General features: G+C 41.3%; 1 protein-coding gene across 1 annotated transcript in view; it reads right to left on the minus strand.

Moving 5' to 3' along the window:
• Nucleotides 1-3,520: 3,520 nt before the first annotated feature.
• The window catches only part of LOC146202098 (N(G),N(G)-dimethylarginine dimethylaminohydrolase 1), a 28,013-nt gene continuing 13,259 nt past the window's right edge, over nucleotides 3,521-18,274 (minus strand). Inside the window, exons 2-5 of the mRNA XM_084587938.1 lie at nucleotides 15,238-15,340; nucleotides 14,782-14,975; nucleotides 11,480-11,602; nucleotides 3,521-8,002 (exon numbers count right to left, since the gene is read on the minus strand). Coding sequence (XP_084444064.1) covers nucleotides 7,886-8,002; nucleotides 11,480-11,602; nucleotides 14,782-14,975; nucleotides 15,238-15,340 — 537 coding nt within the window. The 3' untranslated portion in view covers nucleotides 3,521-7,885. The remainder of the gene's footprint in view (nucleotides 8,003-11,479; nucleotides 11,603-14,781; nucleotides 14,976-15,237; nucleotides 15,341-18,274) is intronic.

The raw sequence follows: 18,274 nt of genomic DNA on the forward strand, positions 1-18,274 counted from the left end.
TAGTCTTTTGTCAAAAGGCATATAATCTCCAGTAAGGGAGTGCAAGTTCTCTTCACAAATGACGCTATGACAATATTGGCAGAGAGTTTGAGGTTTTGTAGCATATGTACAATCTTCATTTCCTGGGCTAACAAAAAGTCTTCATTGGCAAAACATCTAGCAGCATCTTCTCATACACTTTCTGCTCCAATCAGAGATAGGTCCAGAGCCAAGGCTTATTCCTTTTTTTGTTGCCTTCCCACCCACCTGCCATAGCTTGTCATAGTTTGTCACCTTGCACTTATTCCCTGTAATATTGTAAAGCTAGTATAGCCCACAACACTAGGTAGAACTTAGCTTCTTAAATCGTGCTGGCAATTAGTAAACAAGTCAAATGATGTATAGGAATGTTAAAAATAAATGTTTTTTGCAATTCACTGGTTTGTTTACATTCAAATCTTTTACTTAGATTGAATTTTACAGCCTCGTTTGTTTAATAATATACCTGGAACCTGTGCTTGCTTGACTAGCCCGGAGTCTGTACTAAACCGCACAAAACTATGCAGCTTGCTATTTAAATTCAAGCCCAGTCAGCCAACACAGAGTCATATGAAATGGAAAGGTTGTTGTGTTGCGCATACTATTCAGTATTTGTTAAATGAGCGCACTTCATCATTAAAAGAAGCTTGCCAAGATTTCGGAATTAATCATGAAAAATACATGTCTAGTTTACTGAACTTGGAGCATACCAAGGTAGCCCAAAACCTTTGCCCCAAACCAGAAGACTTGTTGGGAGGGAGTAAAAACAAGCGTACACAGCAGCTGAAGCATTTTTTCTCGCTTTTTTTTTTTGTGTGTGTGGCAAACCACATCACATCACAGTTTTAGTCACTTTTGTGTTCTTCAGCTGGCTAGGCTAATTTTTCATGACAGAATTAGTACAAATATAGAAATTGATGAATCGCATGACTAAAATACCAAACTACCAAAAAAAACTCCAATAGCTGCGATGATGCAAAAGGCAGGGGTGAACACAGTCTACAAATACCCTCCGCCAAAGCTGTAAGCTTCTGCAGGAAAATGCAGTAACGTGTCGAATTCAATCAGCCTACTGTGACTTCAAAATACATACAGTAGAACCCCTTTATAGTAAAGTCACTGGGACCAGCAAAAATATTTACTATATCAGTGGTCGGTGATGACATGGTCCTGAAGATGCTGTCTAGTAGTTAAATAGGCACTTACTAAACAACACTTACTTACTGAAAAAAAAAACTGAAATACCTTCCATCTCGCTTTTATTATTTCTTTGTGCAATGTTTTCATTATAAAATTTCTTTACATCTTGTGGAAGTATCTCTTAAGCATGAGGACAACGTGATTATGAATACAACCAAGTTCGATTTCATGTGAAAACCAAAGCTTTGCATGAACATGGTGTCCCTTTTTGCTGTTTCTGTCTTTTAAAAGGCAATAAATGATAAATGCACATGGCACTCAAGTGCTGTAAGACCGCATTCGCTGCACCTCCATTTTCTGCCTTCGCTGCCTCATGCTTTGTGCTGCACATTGCAGTGCATTGTTCACCCATTTCTTCCCCTTCCCTATTTCTTGCTGCACATTTACTATACTTTACTTTCTGAACGGACCACGCCGCCTCCTTGCTATGTTTGTAGACGGCTTTACTTTTTTTTTTCCTACGTGCTGCGCGCTTTCCCTGACGGCTCCAAGGCTTCTGTAAAGTAGGCTTCTCCTGACTGCTGCTGTGTAGTGGTAAAGACACCTAAACGAACACTCGGCGTTATCTTGTTGTTTTCAAATACAAAAAAATCTTTGCCTCGCGATTCTAGGTAGTGTGTGGGAGTCATTGCTGCGGCCAGGAGCACTTTACTACAACCGATTTTTACCAAAAACGTCTTTACTATAAAGGGGGGAAAATGTACAGTTGTCTATGGAAGATAAACTGGGACTTCAGTTTGACTTTACTATATCAGAGTTTTTACTATATCCGAGTTTACTATAGCAGGGTTCTACAGTAGTATCAGCCAACAAAATGCAAATTTGAAAATCATTTCTGATATGCTTTTTTTTTTTTTTTTTTACCTGGGCTCATGTATTTGTGGACTTAAAACGGGAAACAAAGCTTGGTTAGGAGGTTTGAGCTTAGGGTCCTTTATATCAAGGTATGAATAGTGCAGTGAGTACGAATGTCATGCACATCCACTTGCTGAAATTCACACATGTGCAACGAACTTGTAAGCCTACCACCATTGCTTGAATTTTGAAGTAAATCAGGCCACACATCTTGGCATCAGAAAAAAAATATTGTATTGCCAGCTAAAGACTAAAAATGCAACATTTAAACATAACCAACGTGACCTTACAGCCATCAAAAGTGAACAAGCACACAAAAGTGTGGTATATTTCTGAACACAAATTCCAGAGCTAATGCCTAATAGCAGCAGTTCGAGGCATGATGTGATTTAATTCTCAAATCACCAGTATCATTCAAGAAGTGCAAGTTCCTCCATTGAACTTTCTTGTCAAGGATCAGAGAGAGTCTCTGTAAAAATGTGACACAACAGCCGCATAAAACAAGCATTCGAAATACTTTGCAAGTGTGCGCATGCTCCTTAATGTGCACTTCAGATTGGCAGTTGAATAGTATTTACTAGATGTGCAAAAGTGCAATACTTTGTTCTCAGCCTAGACTTGCTTTGTCGTGCATAGTGTTGAAATTGCAATGCTGTAAAGTTAAAAAAAAAAGCATGAGCAATTATCAGGCACTTCTGGCTGTGAATGAAGCAACCAATTCTAGCCAGTCAACCTGCCCATCACCTACGAGACACTTTGCAGAGATAAGACTTTCAGATTTTTTTTATTGTGCCTTCATTTGACTGTGATACAGGCAGCAATATCAGCCCCCAAAGTGATGCTTTATGCTCAATCATTTGTACTGAAAATAACATCATTTAGAAGCTGCTATCACTGCTTACATCAGAACAGCAAGAAGAAAACAAGTGTGGGCTTTGTTTTATGAGACTTCCATACGAACTGTGTTGCAGGCACATTGGAGCAGTGCTTGATGCATCCATTCAATTTTGAGTGGACATTTTTATGTAGTGAGCTGCACAAATAAACAAGAACATGGGAAACGACAAACATGAGTGAACAAAACTTAAATTTTAGGAGGGAAAACATCAATAACTCAGCGAACCCTGTTTTAGGGCGGCATTGAACCAGCTTGCATTGTCGTTTTTACCTAATTCGAGAATGCATATACTAAGGTACTTTCAGGGCAAAATAGGGAAAGCATCAATAACTCAGCGAACCCTGTTTTAGGGCGGCATTGAACCAGCTTGCATTGTCGTTTTTACCTAATTCGAGAATGCATATACTAAGGTACTTTCAGGGCAAAATAACTATAAATATATATGTACCGGCAAATATGATTTAACTACATGTTTTTGTATTGTGATGGTGACCATTTATCCCACTGCTTCAAGTTCTGGTTCCCTTTTTTAAGAAGTGCTGCTACCACTTCTTTTTTTTTTTTTTTTTTTTTCAAATGCTGTGCACAAAATGGAAATCAAACATGAAAATGAGCTATGAAACATTAATGCAGGAACATGCTGCTATGACCTGCACACTGGTATTGCTCATCATACCACTTGGATCGCAATGTTTTTGAATACACAATTCGTGGATCCTTAATTTTTGCGTGCACTAGGTCAAACGTCAAATAGCATTTGTGCTTCAACAATCATTCGACTCGTCCGCTCGTGACACTAGCTGCAAAAGTCCTATACTACTGTTGACCGCAAAAAAAGCTGCCAGTGAAAATTTCACCGCAAAGTGTAACACAGCACCAAGGTGACAGTCCGCATATAAATCACGCAAAAAGCCTGGTTCTCAAAACACTGCATTACATCATAGAAATACAGCTGTACGTCTCACAGCTACGTGATTTTGTCTGCTTAAAGAAAAAAAAATAAAGATACAGCTGTTCATTTGGACGAATGAAATCGCATAAAATAGTAACAAGGACACACAACAAACATTGTAGTGACACGCTAGAGATAACATGGAAAACAGCTGCAGGAAAGCGCTGCTGGACAGTGCTAGCGTTTCAGCGTCAGCAAGGCCTCTGACTAGCTGGACCACAGAACCGTGAAGATCATAGGCCTCAGGTTTACAATCACAATAAAGCAAGGAACATTATTATCCACAACCTTTCTTGAATACAAGAACAAAAATAAAAGATCAGGGAGCTATACAAAGCTGAATGAGTGGAATGTATGCATGGCCAATAGTACTACGTATGTAGCCACAATGGAACTAAGCAGAACAGCAACTACACATCAAACAGCAACTAACTTGCACTTCAACAAGGCCATCTCACAAATGTGACAGCAAAATACTGTAAAACCATTTGAACACCCAGAAATGGCTTGACACCTACCCGCGCATACCATGCAATGTCAAACTTTTCAACAGACTTGCCATTTCCTCTCTCACAGTTTGCTTTTACATTCCCTGCGTAAATGCTCAGAAAGATATATCTGATACAGAGCTCTGAAATAGTACACTTTTTCTGCAACACACACAGTAGCTTTGAAATCAAGCTTTCAGCAAAGAAGTAGTACTCGTCCTTATGCTGCAGTTAATGGCTACACAACTGTCACAGGGAGCTCGAGGCCATTTGAACAATCAATACCAAATATCATAAATTTTTATAAATTACATAACTTATGCAGCGGCCTGGATATGCTGGGTATGAATTGAATTATTTCTCTGGCTATGTAATTGTTACTGAAAGCATTTTGATTTGCTTCTGTAGTGAACCTGTTTATGAATTTGTGAACTCTCCCAAGCACATCTCGGTTACGACAGTGCTGCTGCTATCCAACACAGTATTTCTACACTGATACAATATGTCATAAATTTGATCATTGCCAACCATGATATAGCAAAGTGTCAAATCGAAACCCAAGCCTGGAAGAAAGCAAGTAAGTACAACCACCTCACAAGTAATCACGCTTGTTATACTATACCTGTACCGTTTCCAACTTCTTACATTATTACACTCCCCAAAACATGGTATCTATACCTGCAAGCTGTTAAGACACATTTACGGCAGCTTTAAAGGTTCCTTTAATTTTTGAAGAATAAGAAGACACAAACATCTGAACCATCAATTGGCAAACGGGATTTTACCACTGTATTTTCCTGGTTTAGACATGCCTACCCATCCCAGCCCATCTCCTAGTAGAGTTCTACTTTATGTAACTGCTCGACATGTCCTGCGAAAATAGTGTTGTTTAGCACGTCAAATACGCACAGTTTGGCCTGTTTAAAATTGAAGTGCTTGCTTGAGCAGCGTGCAGCAGTCTAAGTCATGTGCCACTCAGGTTTCAGCTGCCACAGTGATAGTTTAGCGACATAGACTCTTATTATACTCACAGCATAGCATACTGAGGCATGGTCATCTGTTTTCAAACCTTCCTCTTTTTGTTCCCATAACACCAAAGGTGACATCAGCTCATGCTAAAACAAATTTTTACAGCTCTGACAGCTTGCAAGACACTGTAAAGTGCACATGCCATGACTGTTGTGCTTTTCCAGCAGAATTTTGAAGTGACCAATTAGTAGTTAACAAGTTACCAATAGTAGCGTGCATAGGGCTGTCAGCCCATATAATGTTCAGTACATCAAAACAAACATTAACATGTGCTGCATTCTACAAGGCACCATGAATAAGAAGACACAAACATCTAAAATATGCATACTTTGTCAGTACTAATACAATAAGAACCAACACCTCAATACTAAAACAAATGAACTGTTGATCAGTATTCATCATGAACACCAGAAGTGAAGAACGAAAATCATTATGAAACAGAGAGAAGTGCTACATGACATGTACAAGAAAAGAAAACATGCCCACTGAAAGAAACGAAAAAGAAGGGTGCTCATCAATAAGGCTCGAAGCTCCAAGGAATGTTTTATGACTGGAAACAAAAATGCCATCAAAATGTTAACAAGCTGAACTGTTTGTATCTACTCAGGATTTGCTCAATGCTCCTAGATGTAGAGATGCTTGATTTTCATTTCTTGTGAAAAGAATTTTACTGTCTACAGATATTCCAGAATTTAAGCCTGTTGGGTGAAGTTGGCTGTTCATGACTGCTAGAAACAGCGCGAAAACAAGATGGACAAAGCCAGAGCACACAGAGACACAAGCGCTCTGTGCTCTCGCATTGTTCAGCCTTGTATCCGCACTGTTTCTAGTTCCTACAGATAGATGATTGAAGCACAAGAGATTGCCTCAAGCACCCCGAGGCTTAGCTCGTGTTCTTCAATAATGTGAAAACAAGACAGCATCTTTTGCAATGATGAATGAGTAAGCTGCATGATCACAACACCTGAACTATTCAAAACACCTTCTAAATACTGCAACTATGTTTAACATCTCACACTCCACACAGAGTTCTTACTGTGCAAAATAAAATTAGCAATGTCTCACATGCTCGGTTTCTGTTTCTAGCTGGAAAATGCAAAAAAAAAAAAACAATTCCTTTTTTTTTTTTTTTGCATATTGTCTTTTCATTTCTAGTTGAAAAATGCAAAACGACACCCTTTTAAAAGTTTTAAAACAGAATGAAGTCTTTCCTGTGTGCTTAAAAACGAGCTACTGAAAGCATAAATGCAAAGATAATGATAACCACACATTTGAACAAGATACAGCCTTCAAGGCACATTCAGTCGGGGCTTACCAACTTGTACAACACTGTTTTCCTGCTCTTTTTTTTGCACTGAACATAGCAATTAAAAAAAAAAAAAAAAAAAAAAAACCTTCCTACCACACTTATTCATTGCAAAGCTACTTGTTCTTGTAACATAGTGTAATTGACAAAAAACTAAGACCAATGAGCGTTAGTAACTTCGTTAATGCTTGATCTGGCTTTACCGTGAACAAATGGTAATGAAACGACAGGCAAGGCCAAGAAATGCAAGATATAGTCCTGTGTTTCTTAATCTCATCCATCATTCCTTTGGCGCTAGTCACATTGATTTGTGGATCACCACTAGCCCAATCTGATTTGCAGTCTGTTTTGGTGCCAGTAACCTGGTTTGGAAGTTCAGAAATTCAGGACACTGAGTTTTGTTATCCATGATGCGTGCTAAAGCAAATAATTCCTGTCAGCAATAAAAACAATGTTTTGTGTACAGCCAGCACGTGCAACATTAAAGCTTGTGTGTGTACACGGTATACTGTGAAGAATAAAAACGATGCTCATTAAATAAAATGAGAGTTCCATGTGACCATCAATAAAAAAGAATATCATTCACTAATGAGTTAGTTTCAGAAGTTAAACAATGCAACACAGTCATTGCATGGCTATATGGGCACATTTGTTAGATAAATGAAGCACTATGCGTATAAAAGCTTCTACACAAGATGTAAAAGTAAGGCATCCATTTTTAAGCCGGGTTGTTCTCAAGAGTAAAAGTCGCATTTTTCATTTATAAGAAAAGCTACCCAGAAGTACAGAAGAAAAAAAAATTTCAACTTACAAGCATAAGGGGTTTCCCTTACAGCTCTTTACAACTTAAATGAGCAATAAGCAAGCATGTGAACCTGTTAATGTCACGGCTAGGCTATGTGAAAATTGTACGCGTCGATTAGCCGCCACGCGACAGATGCGTTGTCGTGGCTTTTTAAGCTTCACAAATGCTTTACAGGGAATGGGTTCATTTTGCACTAAAGCAAGCTTTCTTCCAGCTTGTGTCTTGGCAATGCACAGCCAGTGCATAATACTTGTTTGAATAGCTTCCAAACCAGACCTGGTGGAGTGGACAGGCGGGAAGTGCAAATGAATAAACTGGTAACAGAGTCCCGGCTCTAGTGGTGCCTGCTCTTGCGCACCAGGAGGGCCAGGCTGGGAAGACCATTGCTGGCTTTGCTCAGCTCTGTCACCGAAAGTGTGACACGGTCATAGTCAATCTTCTGGGCAAACTCCTAGTGAGAAGAACAAAACCAAATGATTTCAATAATAAGACCAAAAATAATAACAATAATGCAATAACCAACAGTTCGATCCACAAACACAAATTGTGTTGTTTTTCACATTAATTACTTCTATGGCTTTTACTTTTAAGAATTTTTGCTCCTGCAACTGCAACTCTTGAACGTATCTTATTTTCATAGCTGTTGTGCATTTATGAAAATCTGAAAGTTTGCAATTAGACACACTCTCCTTTAATGGCCAAGGGCGCCGCTACTATTCGTAGACACCCGATATTTCGACCACTCAAAACCGCCATTTTTTTTATACATGGGCCCTATGGGAAGTTTTGCAACTGGTAATATTAAAGAGCTCTGATGCTAACACTGTACTGACGCCAGCCTCAGAGTACGCGAGCCAACAGCCGAGCCAATCTAATCCAATATGACTGTGTGCGCGTGCGTGCTTGGCAGCACAGCTCGCCGATCGCTTTCGTGCTGACCGTTGCCAGCGCGGTTATTCCTGCTTTTTGCTGCGTACTACTCACGCAGCGCTTCCACATATTTTTTGAGTACCCTCCTCATGTGTTTATTGGTTCTTCCATTGCGGCAGCTCAGGCATGAGCTGGCGCCAAAGTAATATATCTCGCCTCGCCTTGCGGCGCAGCCGCCAAGTGCTGGCGAGACAGCACAAAAAAATCTGCATGAATAAAAATACTTGCTGTGTGCCAGTTTAAAATAAAAATGCACTGCAGAATAGATCATGCCATTTTCCCTGACTTGGCAAAATTTGTGATGGTTTCCCTGACATTTTACTGATTTTTACCAGTGCATAAAATGTCCCTGGCGATTCCCGGTATTCCCAGTTTTTCCGGTTGCTAGACACCCTGCTCACAGAGCAATAGAGTATGGAACGAGCACTACAATATGTAAAAAATGAGGGTTTATGATTTTAGTTTGGCACTGAAAACTGCATAAAATAAACTGAAGTTACCTATTGCGGCAAAATGTTGTCATTATTAGTGTAGTACACCAAGTGATTACATCTCAGGAAAATATAGCTGATTTTCTAAAAACACAGTGTCTTTTTGTTTCAGGAGTGCTCATCGTGTTTTCTGTAATATTTCGTGCTCTTTCTACAGTACATGCTCTTCAATAAAAAGCAACGCTTCTTTGATATCACTATGACGTACTTCTAGCGTTTGTCACTCGATAATGCCACAGCGTTTTATGAATGAAGTGCTGAATGCAGCCTACTAAAACCTTCATCGACAAGGCGCAACTTTCTGCACCATAACAGTGAAACTGAAATGGATGCTACTACACTAAAAATATCTGGCGGGTGAGACATTATAGTTTTCGGTACATCACTTCTGCCAATGCTCAATTATCACTGCAGTTGTTGCTCGTGGTTTCCAGAATCGGCCTCGTAAAAACTGGCAACACATGGATTGATCGAAATATTCTTAGCAAAGCTTTGCTGGAGCATTTCTAATGGAACATTATGGAATCAACCACTTTAGTTAGGAACCTTTCCACTGTACTAAAAAATTGGATGTTTATAATCCAATGGTCTGTCTCTTTAACTAAGCCTAACACACTCAATTAGGTTTAGGAAGGCATAATTACATCAATGTATTTTCAGACACATTCAGACTACTTCCCAACCTGCGCTTTGCACAGCTTTAATTAGTGTTAATTATGCCTAATTAACTTTGACCTTGGTCACATTACACGTGGTAGTGATGGTCACTCATAGCGTATCATAGTATAGCCATGCATAGCCAAGCTAGGCTTGGTGGTTGCCATGGCAACACTCAGTTAGGCAGACGGAAATTGGCAAAATCCATCATGCTAGGCTAGAAGTGCTTTCGAGCAAAAACTACTACATGCCACCAGTGGGACCCAAACCCACAAACTCGTTATGTCCTGCACGGTGCTCTACTAAATGTGCTATGGTGGCGGCTGTCCAGTTTTCTCCTCTTGAAGGAATTTCTGATGCGCGCAAGCTAACCAGGAAAGTGTACACCACCTGCTGTTTACCTTCACCTGTAGTAACCATATAAACTACAGCACAAAATAAAATTGTTAAAAATGCAAAGCCAATGGCACCCGTGTGTATTTTTTGCAGGTCTGCAGTGGGTCACTTTTTTGCTGAAATTTGAGCGAGGTAATATGAAGATGACCAACAAGATAGTAGCAGGAACCTATTTTTGCAAGTGAAAAATTAACAGCTTCCTGCTGTTACGTGTTTGGTAATGACAGTACACATCTGCAGATTCACACACACTTTAATTTTGACCTGTGACATAACTTAGGTATGCAAAATTTAGGGCAAACGGCAATTGCATCATAAGCACCACAAAATACTTTCTTGGTATTTATATATAGCCAGCTTCAGATATAACTTCTTTGACAAGGGTGTCAAAGTGAGGTATGAAATAAAAGGTTGCCAGCATTATGAGGCATATTGCTTCTACAAAATACCAACACACAGCGCCTCCCAATGTTACCTCAGAACAAAAAAGAAATCTGCATTTAATGCCTAGCAGCTACCAGGCAATGCCCACAGAGGGTAAGCTTTAAGCTACTAAATGGTTGAAAATTTTTCTTTACCACACAATTTTTTTTAAGGCTACAAATGCAAATGCTACAATAAGAAGTTTAGTTTAGCCACAGTTTTATTGTAGCTGTACCTTCCTTGAAATTTTTTATTTTTTTTTTTTTTTTTTTTTTTTTTTTTTTTTTTTTTTTAGTATGTAGGGCAAGTTCTTTCTCCAACTGACACCTGCTTCCAAGAGTAAGAACAGGCCTACATTTGAAGTCATCATCATACAGACCTTTGCACTGTGCCAGGCTTGCACCTGCACCTGTTGCCACTAGCATATATATTATCACATCATACTATGTTACAGCACCATTAATATAACAGCAACAGCTAGTCAACAAGGTAAATCTCTGGCACTATGCCTGCACTTACTGGAGATACCATTCCCCAGTGTGCATACCCTAACGCTGTTAAGCGCAAAGATGAAAATTAATAAAAATACATGGGCTTTATATTAAAAAAAACAAGAAAAAAAAACTACAAAGTGAAGCCGAAATGCTCGTGTGTTTGTACTGGAACATGAACAATGCAATATGGGTGCAAACACACTGCACAGGAAACCAGACACCGGAGAAACAGCGTTGCCCATCAATCAGAACACTGAACCAATCAAAATGCAGCGCCTGTGAACGTTTTCACATTACCAAACGAAGATGAGGACGAGGTGAGTAGTCACATTAACAAAGAGTGCAGGCAGCCTTTGATTTCTGTTTCTAGTACCTTTCACAGTTTACATGGCTCTATTTTGCAGCAAAATGATAGTTATCATTCAAACCAAGGACTGCACTTAGTTATTTTGAAGGTCGTAAACCTAGCCAGACAGCTTTTGACTGTGCTGGCAAGGCGGATGGCAGTGTTTCAAGATAATCTGGCCATGTGTTTACCTGGTTAGCGGCTGGAAACTCATGCCTGTGCAACAAACGCCCATTGATGTACAAGCAGCCCGCTGCTCTCTCCTCCGGCAAAGTCACTGTTTGGTACTGGTAGGTTGCTTCTCGCTCCACTTGCTGCAAAAAAGTGCCACAGAAATGCTCAGCAATCGGTCAGATGATTGCTACTGCTTCCAACAAACAGGCAATCAAATTGAATAAATGGTCACCTAGTCTAATCCGGAGAGCAAAGTACGTTGAAAATGTGTGTCGCGCCAACTTGCTTTGATTAGGCAGATGGTCGGACATAGACCGCAATTCTGCCTGGTGCTCATACAATCTACAGCACCAGTGTACAGTCGTGCCTCATTAATATGGACACTTTGGTTTCTGACCAAAACTGTCCATAAAGCGAGTCATCCATAATAATGAGTCACAAATAAAAACGAAAAGGATTTTATTGAGAAAAAAAGAACAGTAATTAATGACTGCTTTTGTAGATAATCGTGTGCACTGGACTCAAAATTTGACAGAACACCGGCAATTTGGAGTGCATTATCCTTATCATTGTTGTCTTCGAAAAATTGTAGTGCAGTCTGAAGTGACTCGTGCACCATGACACGCGTGATGGTGGGCTTTGTGTTGGTCGAACTTTCGAGCACGAATTCCTCACTGGCCGGAATCAGCGTCTGATTATCTACTCACCGTCACTTCCAAAATGGCCTCGTCACTGAGCAAAGTAGCCGCTAAGTAGCTGCTTGAGATTCTTCTGAGGCGAGGAGACAGCCGAGCTGTCGATACTAGTCCCTCACGGCTTAGATTGACTGAGATGACTTTTGCCGCTTCTATTCACAGATTGCTTTCTTCGCGCCTACGTTCAGCTCTGTTCTTTTGCGTTTAACTCCCGCCATGCCAAAATCCAGATTCAAGTTGAGAGTTGCAAGCTCTTGATGCTTTGCACTTTTTTTCCTAGTTAATCTTTCTGCCTTTCCGTTCTTCTGATTCTCTCTTTTTTGTCTTGTACTGTTTCTGTAAGGAAGAGAGGGAGTCAAGTTGGCAAGCTGCTATGCAGAGGGCTATCGAAATTCCCATCTTCTTGGCGCCGTTTATATTTGTTCCTATAAAACAGACACTGCAAGCTGAAGTACAGTTTAGAACGACGGCTAGCCGACTACGAAGAGCTCAGACCTTGTCAAGGCCGCATCGTTGACTCAAAGCGAAGCCGACATGCGGACCACTTGGGGTGCAAAATGTGGCGGTTCGGCGACGCAACAGAGACAAAAACCAGGTGCATGAGAGGGAAGCGCGTCCAAGACGGGATGCCCAGTCTCGGTTGCGTGCTCGTATGTCGCCTTTCTTTTGTCGCTCTACTTTGCGAGTGTGTCTTAACTCTCATTCATAGAACACATACTGTGCTTTGGGAAAGAAAACTTCAGTTCCGCCGCTACTGTAGGCACTTCTCTTTCTTTCTGTCATTTCTTTCTAACGCTTTTACCGGCCTCTCTGTTCACGTTCAGCAGAATTTATTGCAACCACATGTTGCTGTTTTCCCAACTGCAGCGGCACTGCCGCTGCACTCAGAAATCTCCTGGTTCCCCCCTTTCGGGTTCTTTCTTACGCTGACCCTCGGTTTGCTTTGTACGTTCCTCTCCGCCTTGCGCTCCCCCCCCCCTAAAACGGCGACACGTCCGCTTTGGTTTTTTCCAACCCCACAGGACTCATTCAGGCATCCGGCCGTATCGGCTGTCGCGTAGGTTCTCGGGCGGCGCGCCCTTCTTTACCTTGCGTTCGGACTCCTCTGCTTTTTTTCAAGCACTGTCCATATTAACGAGACAAAAATACATGGGCCCAAGTGGGTCGTGTGCATTCTTTCCCTGTCTATTGTCCAGGCAGCGAGTTTCCATATTAATTTGCTGTCTAAACACTGACCACGCATTTGCTGCTTTTAAATCTTAAATCATCTTAGGTCCGTGTGATGGTCTTGTGTAGTAAGGGATGGAGAAACTCGCACAGCACAAAAATATCAATATGCCCTGCCATTTCCCTGTCTTACATACACTAAATCAATTATCTACAGCTTGAAATTTATGCCACCACCATTTTGCCCTGAAGCCCTCGACCTTAGCTTCGAAATATGGAGCACTTTTTTAAAACTGCTAAAAAGATTTTCCTCAAAATTTAAATGTGCCAAGTTCTAATATTTGTCTACATAGCGTTTTCTTTTGCTAGCGAATTATTTTTTTGATCTCTCACTCATTGTTCCAAAGTTATGCTGCTCTCCCGTGCCGTGCCATCATTATTTACTTATGAGCCACCGGGTTCTTCTTCTGTGCAGCGTCGACAGCACAGTGGTTGGCATAAGCATGTGAAAACTCTTGCTGGCGATCACCTCTCTTCCATATGCCTGAGCCAATCTTCGTACTCAATTTTACTTTTTGCCTTTTGTGCTAACGTTAATCAGCTGAATTGCTTCATCAGTCATGCTACCACATGTGAATAAAGCTAGCCTGACAACCTTATTTTGAGCAGAGAATTGATGCCAGAACCAAGGTACAGTCTTTGTCAAAAGTATACGGCCCAAGAGGTTCTCTTCTAAGCACTGTAACGCGGCTGCTGGCAGCAATACTGGAATATGAATGTAAGCTAGAGAAGAATGAGGGCGAAATTTGCCATCTACTATATTTCGAACGCTAGAGTTGCTTTACGAACCTCGTTGCTGGGCTTAGAACAAAAATACTGTACATGTCGGTATTTGCAAAAGTCTGGCACAATAACCACTACACTCTCATAGAGACACTTTCATTAAATGGCTGTGGAGTAATGGTGTATTTCTTCCAGCTGCTTGGTAGTCAATAAAAATAATAATAATAACAATAATAGTAATAATAAAGTAACAACAATAGTAACTATGGCAGTATATGCGACAAGCACCCATGAGCAGGCTTCGTGGCATAGCGTATGGTACGGCACGGCATGGTAAATGAGGTTTATGAGGTATATGAGGTTTAAAATCCCAAAGCAACATCATCTGGTGATTTCAACTACCTGGGGTTCTTTAGTACACACTGACATCATAGAGTACACGGGTGCCTTGAGTTTTGCCTCAGTCGCAATGCAGCTGCCATAGCTGGGATCAGAGCTGTGTCCTCCTGCTAAGCAGTTGAGCACCCTAACCACTGCACCACCGCAGCAGGCAACTGTGCAATATAACACACAGTCCATAGGCTGCTTCATTTATGTGGCCTGGCACACGCATTTCCACAGCACAACTTTTTTTTCCTTTTCATCACTGCGAAAAATATGGTGCAGGGCCATACCCTCTTAACGGCTTGTGCTTCTGGGCTGTCTGAAAGACAAATGACATCAGGTCCTGCCATGGAGAGAAGGGCCTTGAGGTGGTTCCGCTTGGGTAGTTTGACAGGTGTCACAGGGAACTCGGGGAATGCTGCAGCCAATGCTCGTGCACCTGCCTCATTGGTCCGAGGTGATATGCCCACAAAGAATTCTCGACCTGCGCCCAAAACTCATGTCCGTCATTGAAGCTCGGGCTTTCAAGTGAATATCAATGCATATCGCGCAAGAATTGGCACTGACTGCAAGGCTACTTATGTAGCCTTTCAGTCAGTGCTAAGCTAAGCTCGCAGTATATGCTGCGAGCTTAGTATTAGCTAAAGCTCATGCCATAAATGTGACATATAACACAAAGGGCGAGAAGAAAAGTTGAAATGAGAAGAAAGTTAAAAAGTTGAAAAAAGCCCTTGAGGCTTGCTTACCCGTGAAGAGCACATTTCCACCTTCAATAACGGCTTTTGGGTCCCGGATGTCAACAACTGCTATGCCCAATTCCTTCTTAATAGTTGCCCGGATTATGTCCAACTGCAAAAAAAAAAAAAAAAAAAAAAAAAAAAAAAAAAAACATATAACCAGCATATACATACGTTCACTGCCATGTAATATATGTGCAGTAGTGGGTACACTTGAGACTTAATGAACAAAGAACAAGAGGCCAGAAAAGTGTTCGAAATAAAAGCAGTCATTATTTATAAGTGCCACGACAGCAAACATGCACCACGTAGTAAAGGCACATAGTAATCAGTAACCAAAACATAATGTGTGCAGTTTACCTCTGTTTAATTTGAAGGCCTATTCACAAATACAACAAGGCTATGTGCATTAGCAGTGTTACACGACTCACCTGGTTACGAGAGTATTTAACCTTACCTGAACTGAAGTAGACATAAAAAAGGCCAATATATTTAACAAGAAGAAGACCGAACCAGTATAGTTAGCATTCAAGAGCGATTGTTCTCTTTAAATGATAGTAAATGGAGGATTAAGCATCTGCATACTAAAACAAATTTTGCACTGCTACTGCTAATGCCCTTTCATTGTACAAGTAAGAAAAAATATTGAATGTGAAAAATTAAGCAAAGCAAACACCTAACATCAACACCAATGTCATGTATTTGAACTGCACTGGCAGGAAACAAATATTCCAACCCTGAATTCAAATTTCTTAGCTATGAAGGCACTGTTTATTGCCTTACAAAATGCTCTCAGCTTTTTTGTTTAAGACTGAAACCCAATCTCCGCCATGCCATGATATGAGCCATAAATGGTTTTCACGACTCCCAGCTGTGCCCTTATGGAAACAGTCACTGTTGGTGACACGTGTCTACCGAATTTACCAAGAACAAAAGCTTAATGGAGTTGTTCTCAGTGTCCCTTTGGAAAGGGCATGCTGATGGCAGCTTATTGAAAGGTTGCATTCAAACTAACTGTAAAAGCAGAGGTTTGGCAAATATAGAATAGAAAATAAATGCTACAAATGTAGATAACAAAAACAAAAAGTTATCAGAATATTAAAAAAAAACAACGAATTCCAGTTAGGCATCTGATTGATTTCATGCCATGCTATGCAATGCAGAACAAGGAGTCCAATCATGCAGCTGATTCAATCACATAGGGTCACACAAGCAAGCATTGCGCATCCCTTTTGATACCTCTTTCATTCCCTCAGAGCACACCATGCCTTGGAGTCACAGCCAGAGTTACTCTGAACTGCGTAATGACTGCCGCTGTAACACCAGTGTGGCTGCTCTGATGCTATTGCCAACTTGCTGCTCATGCTTTACTCTCAAGTGTGGCCATACCTTTCACATGACAGTGGTGGATTTAAGGGATACTCTTGGAGGGAGCAGTTGAGATGAGGGAAGTCGTCTATACATAAGGGACACTCTCGGAGGGAGCAGTTGAGATGAGAGAAGTCCTCTATACAAAGTGAAATTAACTGTCTTTGTTGAGAACAAATGCGGCTTTTGATGGGGTTTCCACTGTGAATTCTTTACTGCAGAGGGTGCTCCTCTCCATTAAATCCGCTTTTGTGACAAGCACACATGTGGTTCTGGCGGGCACATTTGAAGGCGCCCTGAAACAACACCACCTAGACACCACCGCCTCTATTGTTGGTTTTACCGGCAACAGCCAGCTGTAGGCACTTCAGATATAAGTCGTCAAGTTGGTTTTCATCATCTAAAGCTCAACTGTCGCATGGAGAAAGTACAAGTCGTGGATGCGGAGGGAAACTGAGATGATTTAAATGGAGAAGAGACAGGTGTCAATAGGTAGGATAAAAAAAAAAAGACTGCATAGCGCTCCAACCGCATCTGCAAAAAAGGGGTTATGGATGAGGAGGGAAGCACAGAGAGAATGATGGTAGGCGCGGTTCAAGAGAGAGAAGGCAAATGTGCCAGCAGGCGAGAGCACAGGAGTTCTGTTTGAACCACCGCAGGATACGGTTATCTCCCACTATTCTCGCCTGAGGGCCGCTGTCTTCCTGTGGTAATGGGTGGCGGTAGACCATCCTGGCCCACCCTATGCACACTTGTGTATGGGGCCTTTCGTGCTACCGGAAATGGGAGTATCCAGCATGCCCACTGCACTGCTGCTCTGCAGCAATAACCTAATGGTTCCCCTAGCAGTTGTTAGGACACCTCATCATGTGGTGGCCTCTGCGGAGCAGGATGCCCCCAAACAGAGACTGCGCGAGCGTTAGCACACGTGAGAATTTAGATGAACTTGCCATTACCAAGCTAACCTCATACCCAAGTGATGTTCTTGAAGGCTGGCACTCTCCCAAAAGCACGCTAGTATCACGCTAGTGCCTAAGCCATGTAAATAATCTTCCATCTTCGCCCAACCTCTCTGACCTCATGTACTGGGAAAATTATATGTAAAATGCCTGCCTGAAACCTCACCTGGGAGCCACGCACTTGTTACCAGACATATCATACAGAATCAGTAACAAACTATCCAACCAGGGTGTCCTACAACAAATCAAAGAAGTCATTGACCATTCTAGCACAACAAAAACAAAGCAAATCTTATTACTGGACCTAAGAGGAGCCTTTCATAATATGACCATGACCTAATAGTGCAGAATCTTTCAAAACACACTGTGGAGCGAGCGAGAATACATAACTATGTATGCGCCTTCCCCTCCCACCATCCAGCCACCACAGGAAAAATTCGCTCCAACATGATCGCCTTCACAGGCAGGGAAGCAACACAAGCATCAATATAATAACCCAAACCTTATTTAACATTGTCCATGAAAAACTTCAAATTCTGAACGGCATTCCATGAACTCCCCACGCTCTGTATGCAGAAGATGACATGACCGGGTCACAAAGGGATCAGGACAGATTTAAGATGCACTTATAGCAGGACCACAGACCAAAACTATGCAATAAAGATTGCCTTCCAGTGCGCAGCGGAAAATTGGAACCCTAAACAGTATGAAAGACATTA

The sequence above is a fragment of the Amblyomma maculatum genome, chromosome 1 (assembly GCF_055883805.1).
Source record: "Amblyomma maculatum isolate TAMU_Amacu chromosome 1, ASM5588380v1, whole genome shotgun sequence".
Taxonomy (NCBI): Eukaryota; Metazoa; Arthropoda; class Arachnida; order Ixodida; family Ixodidae; genus Amblyomma; species Amblyomma maculatum.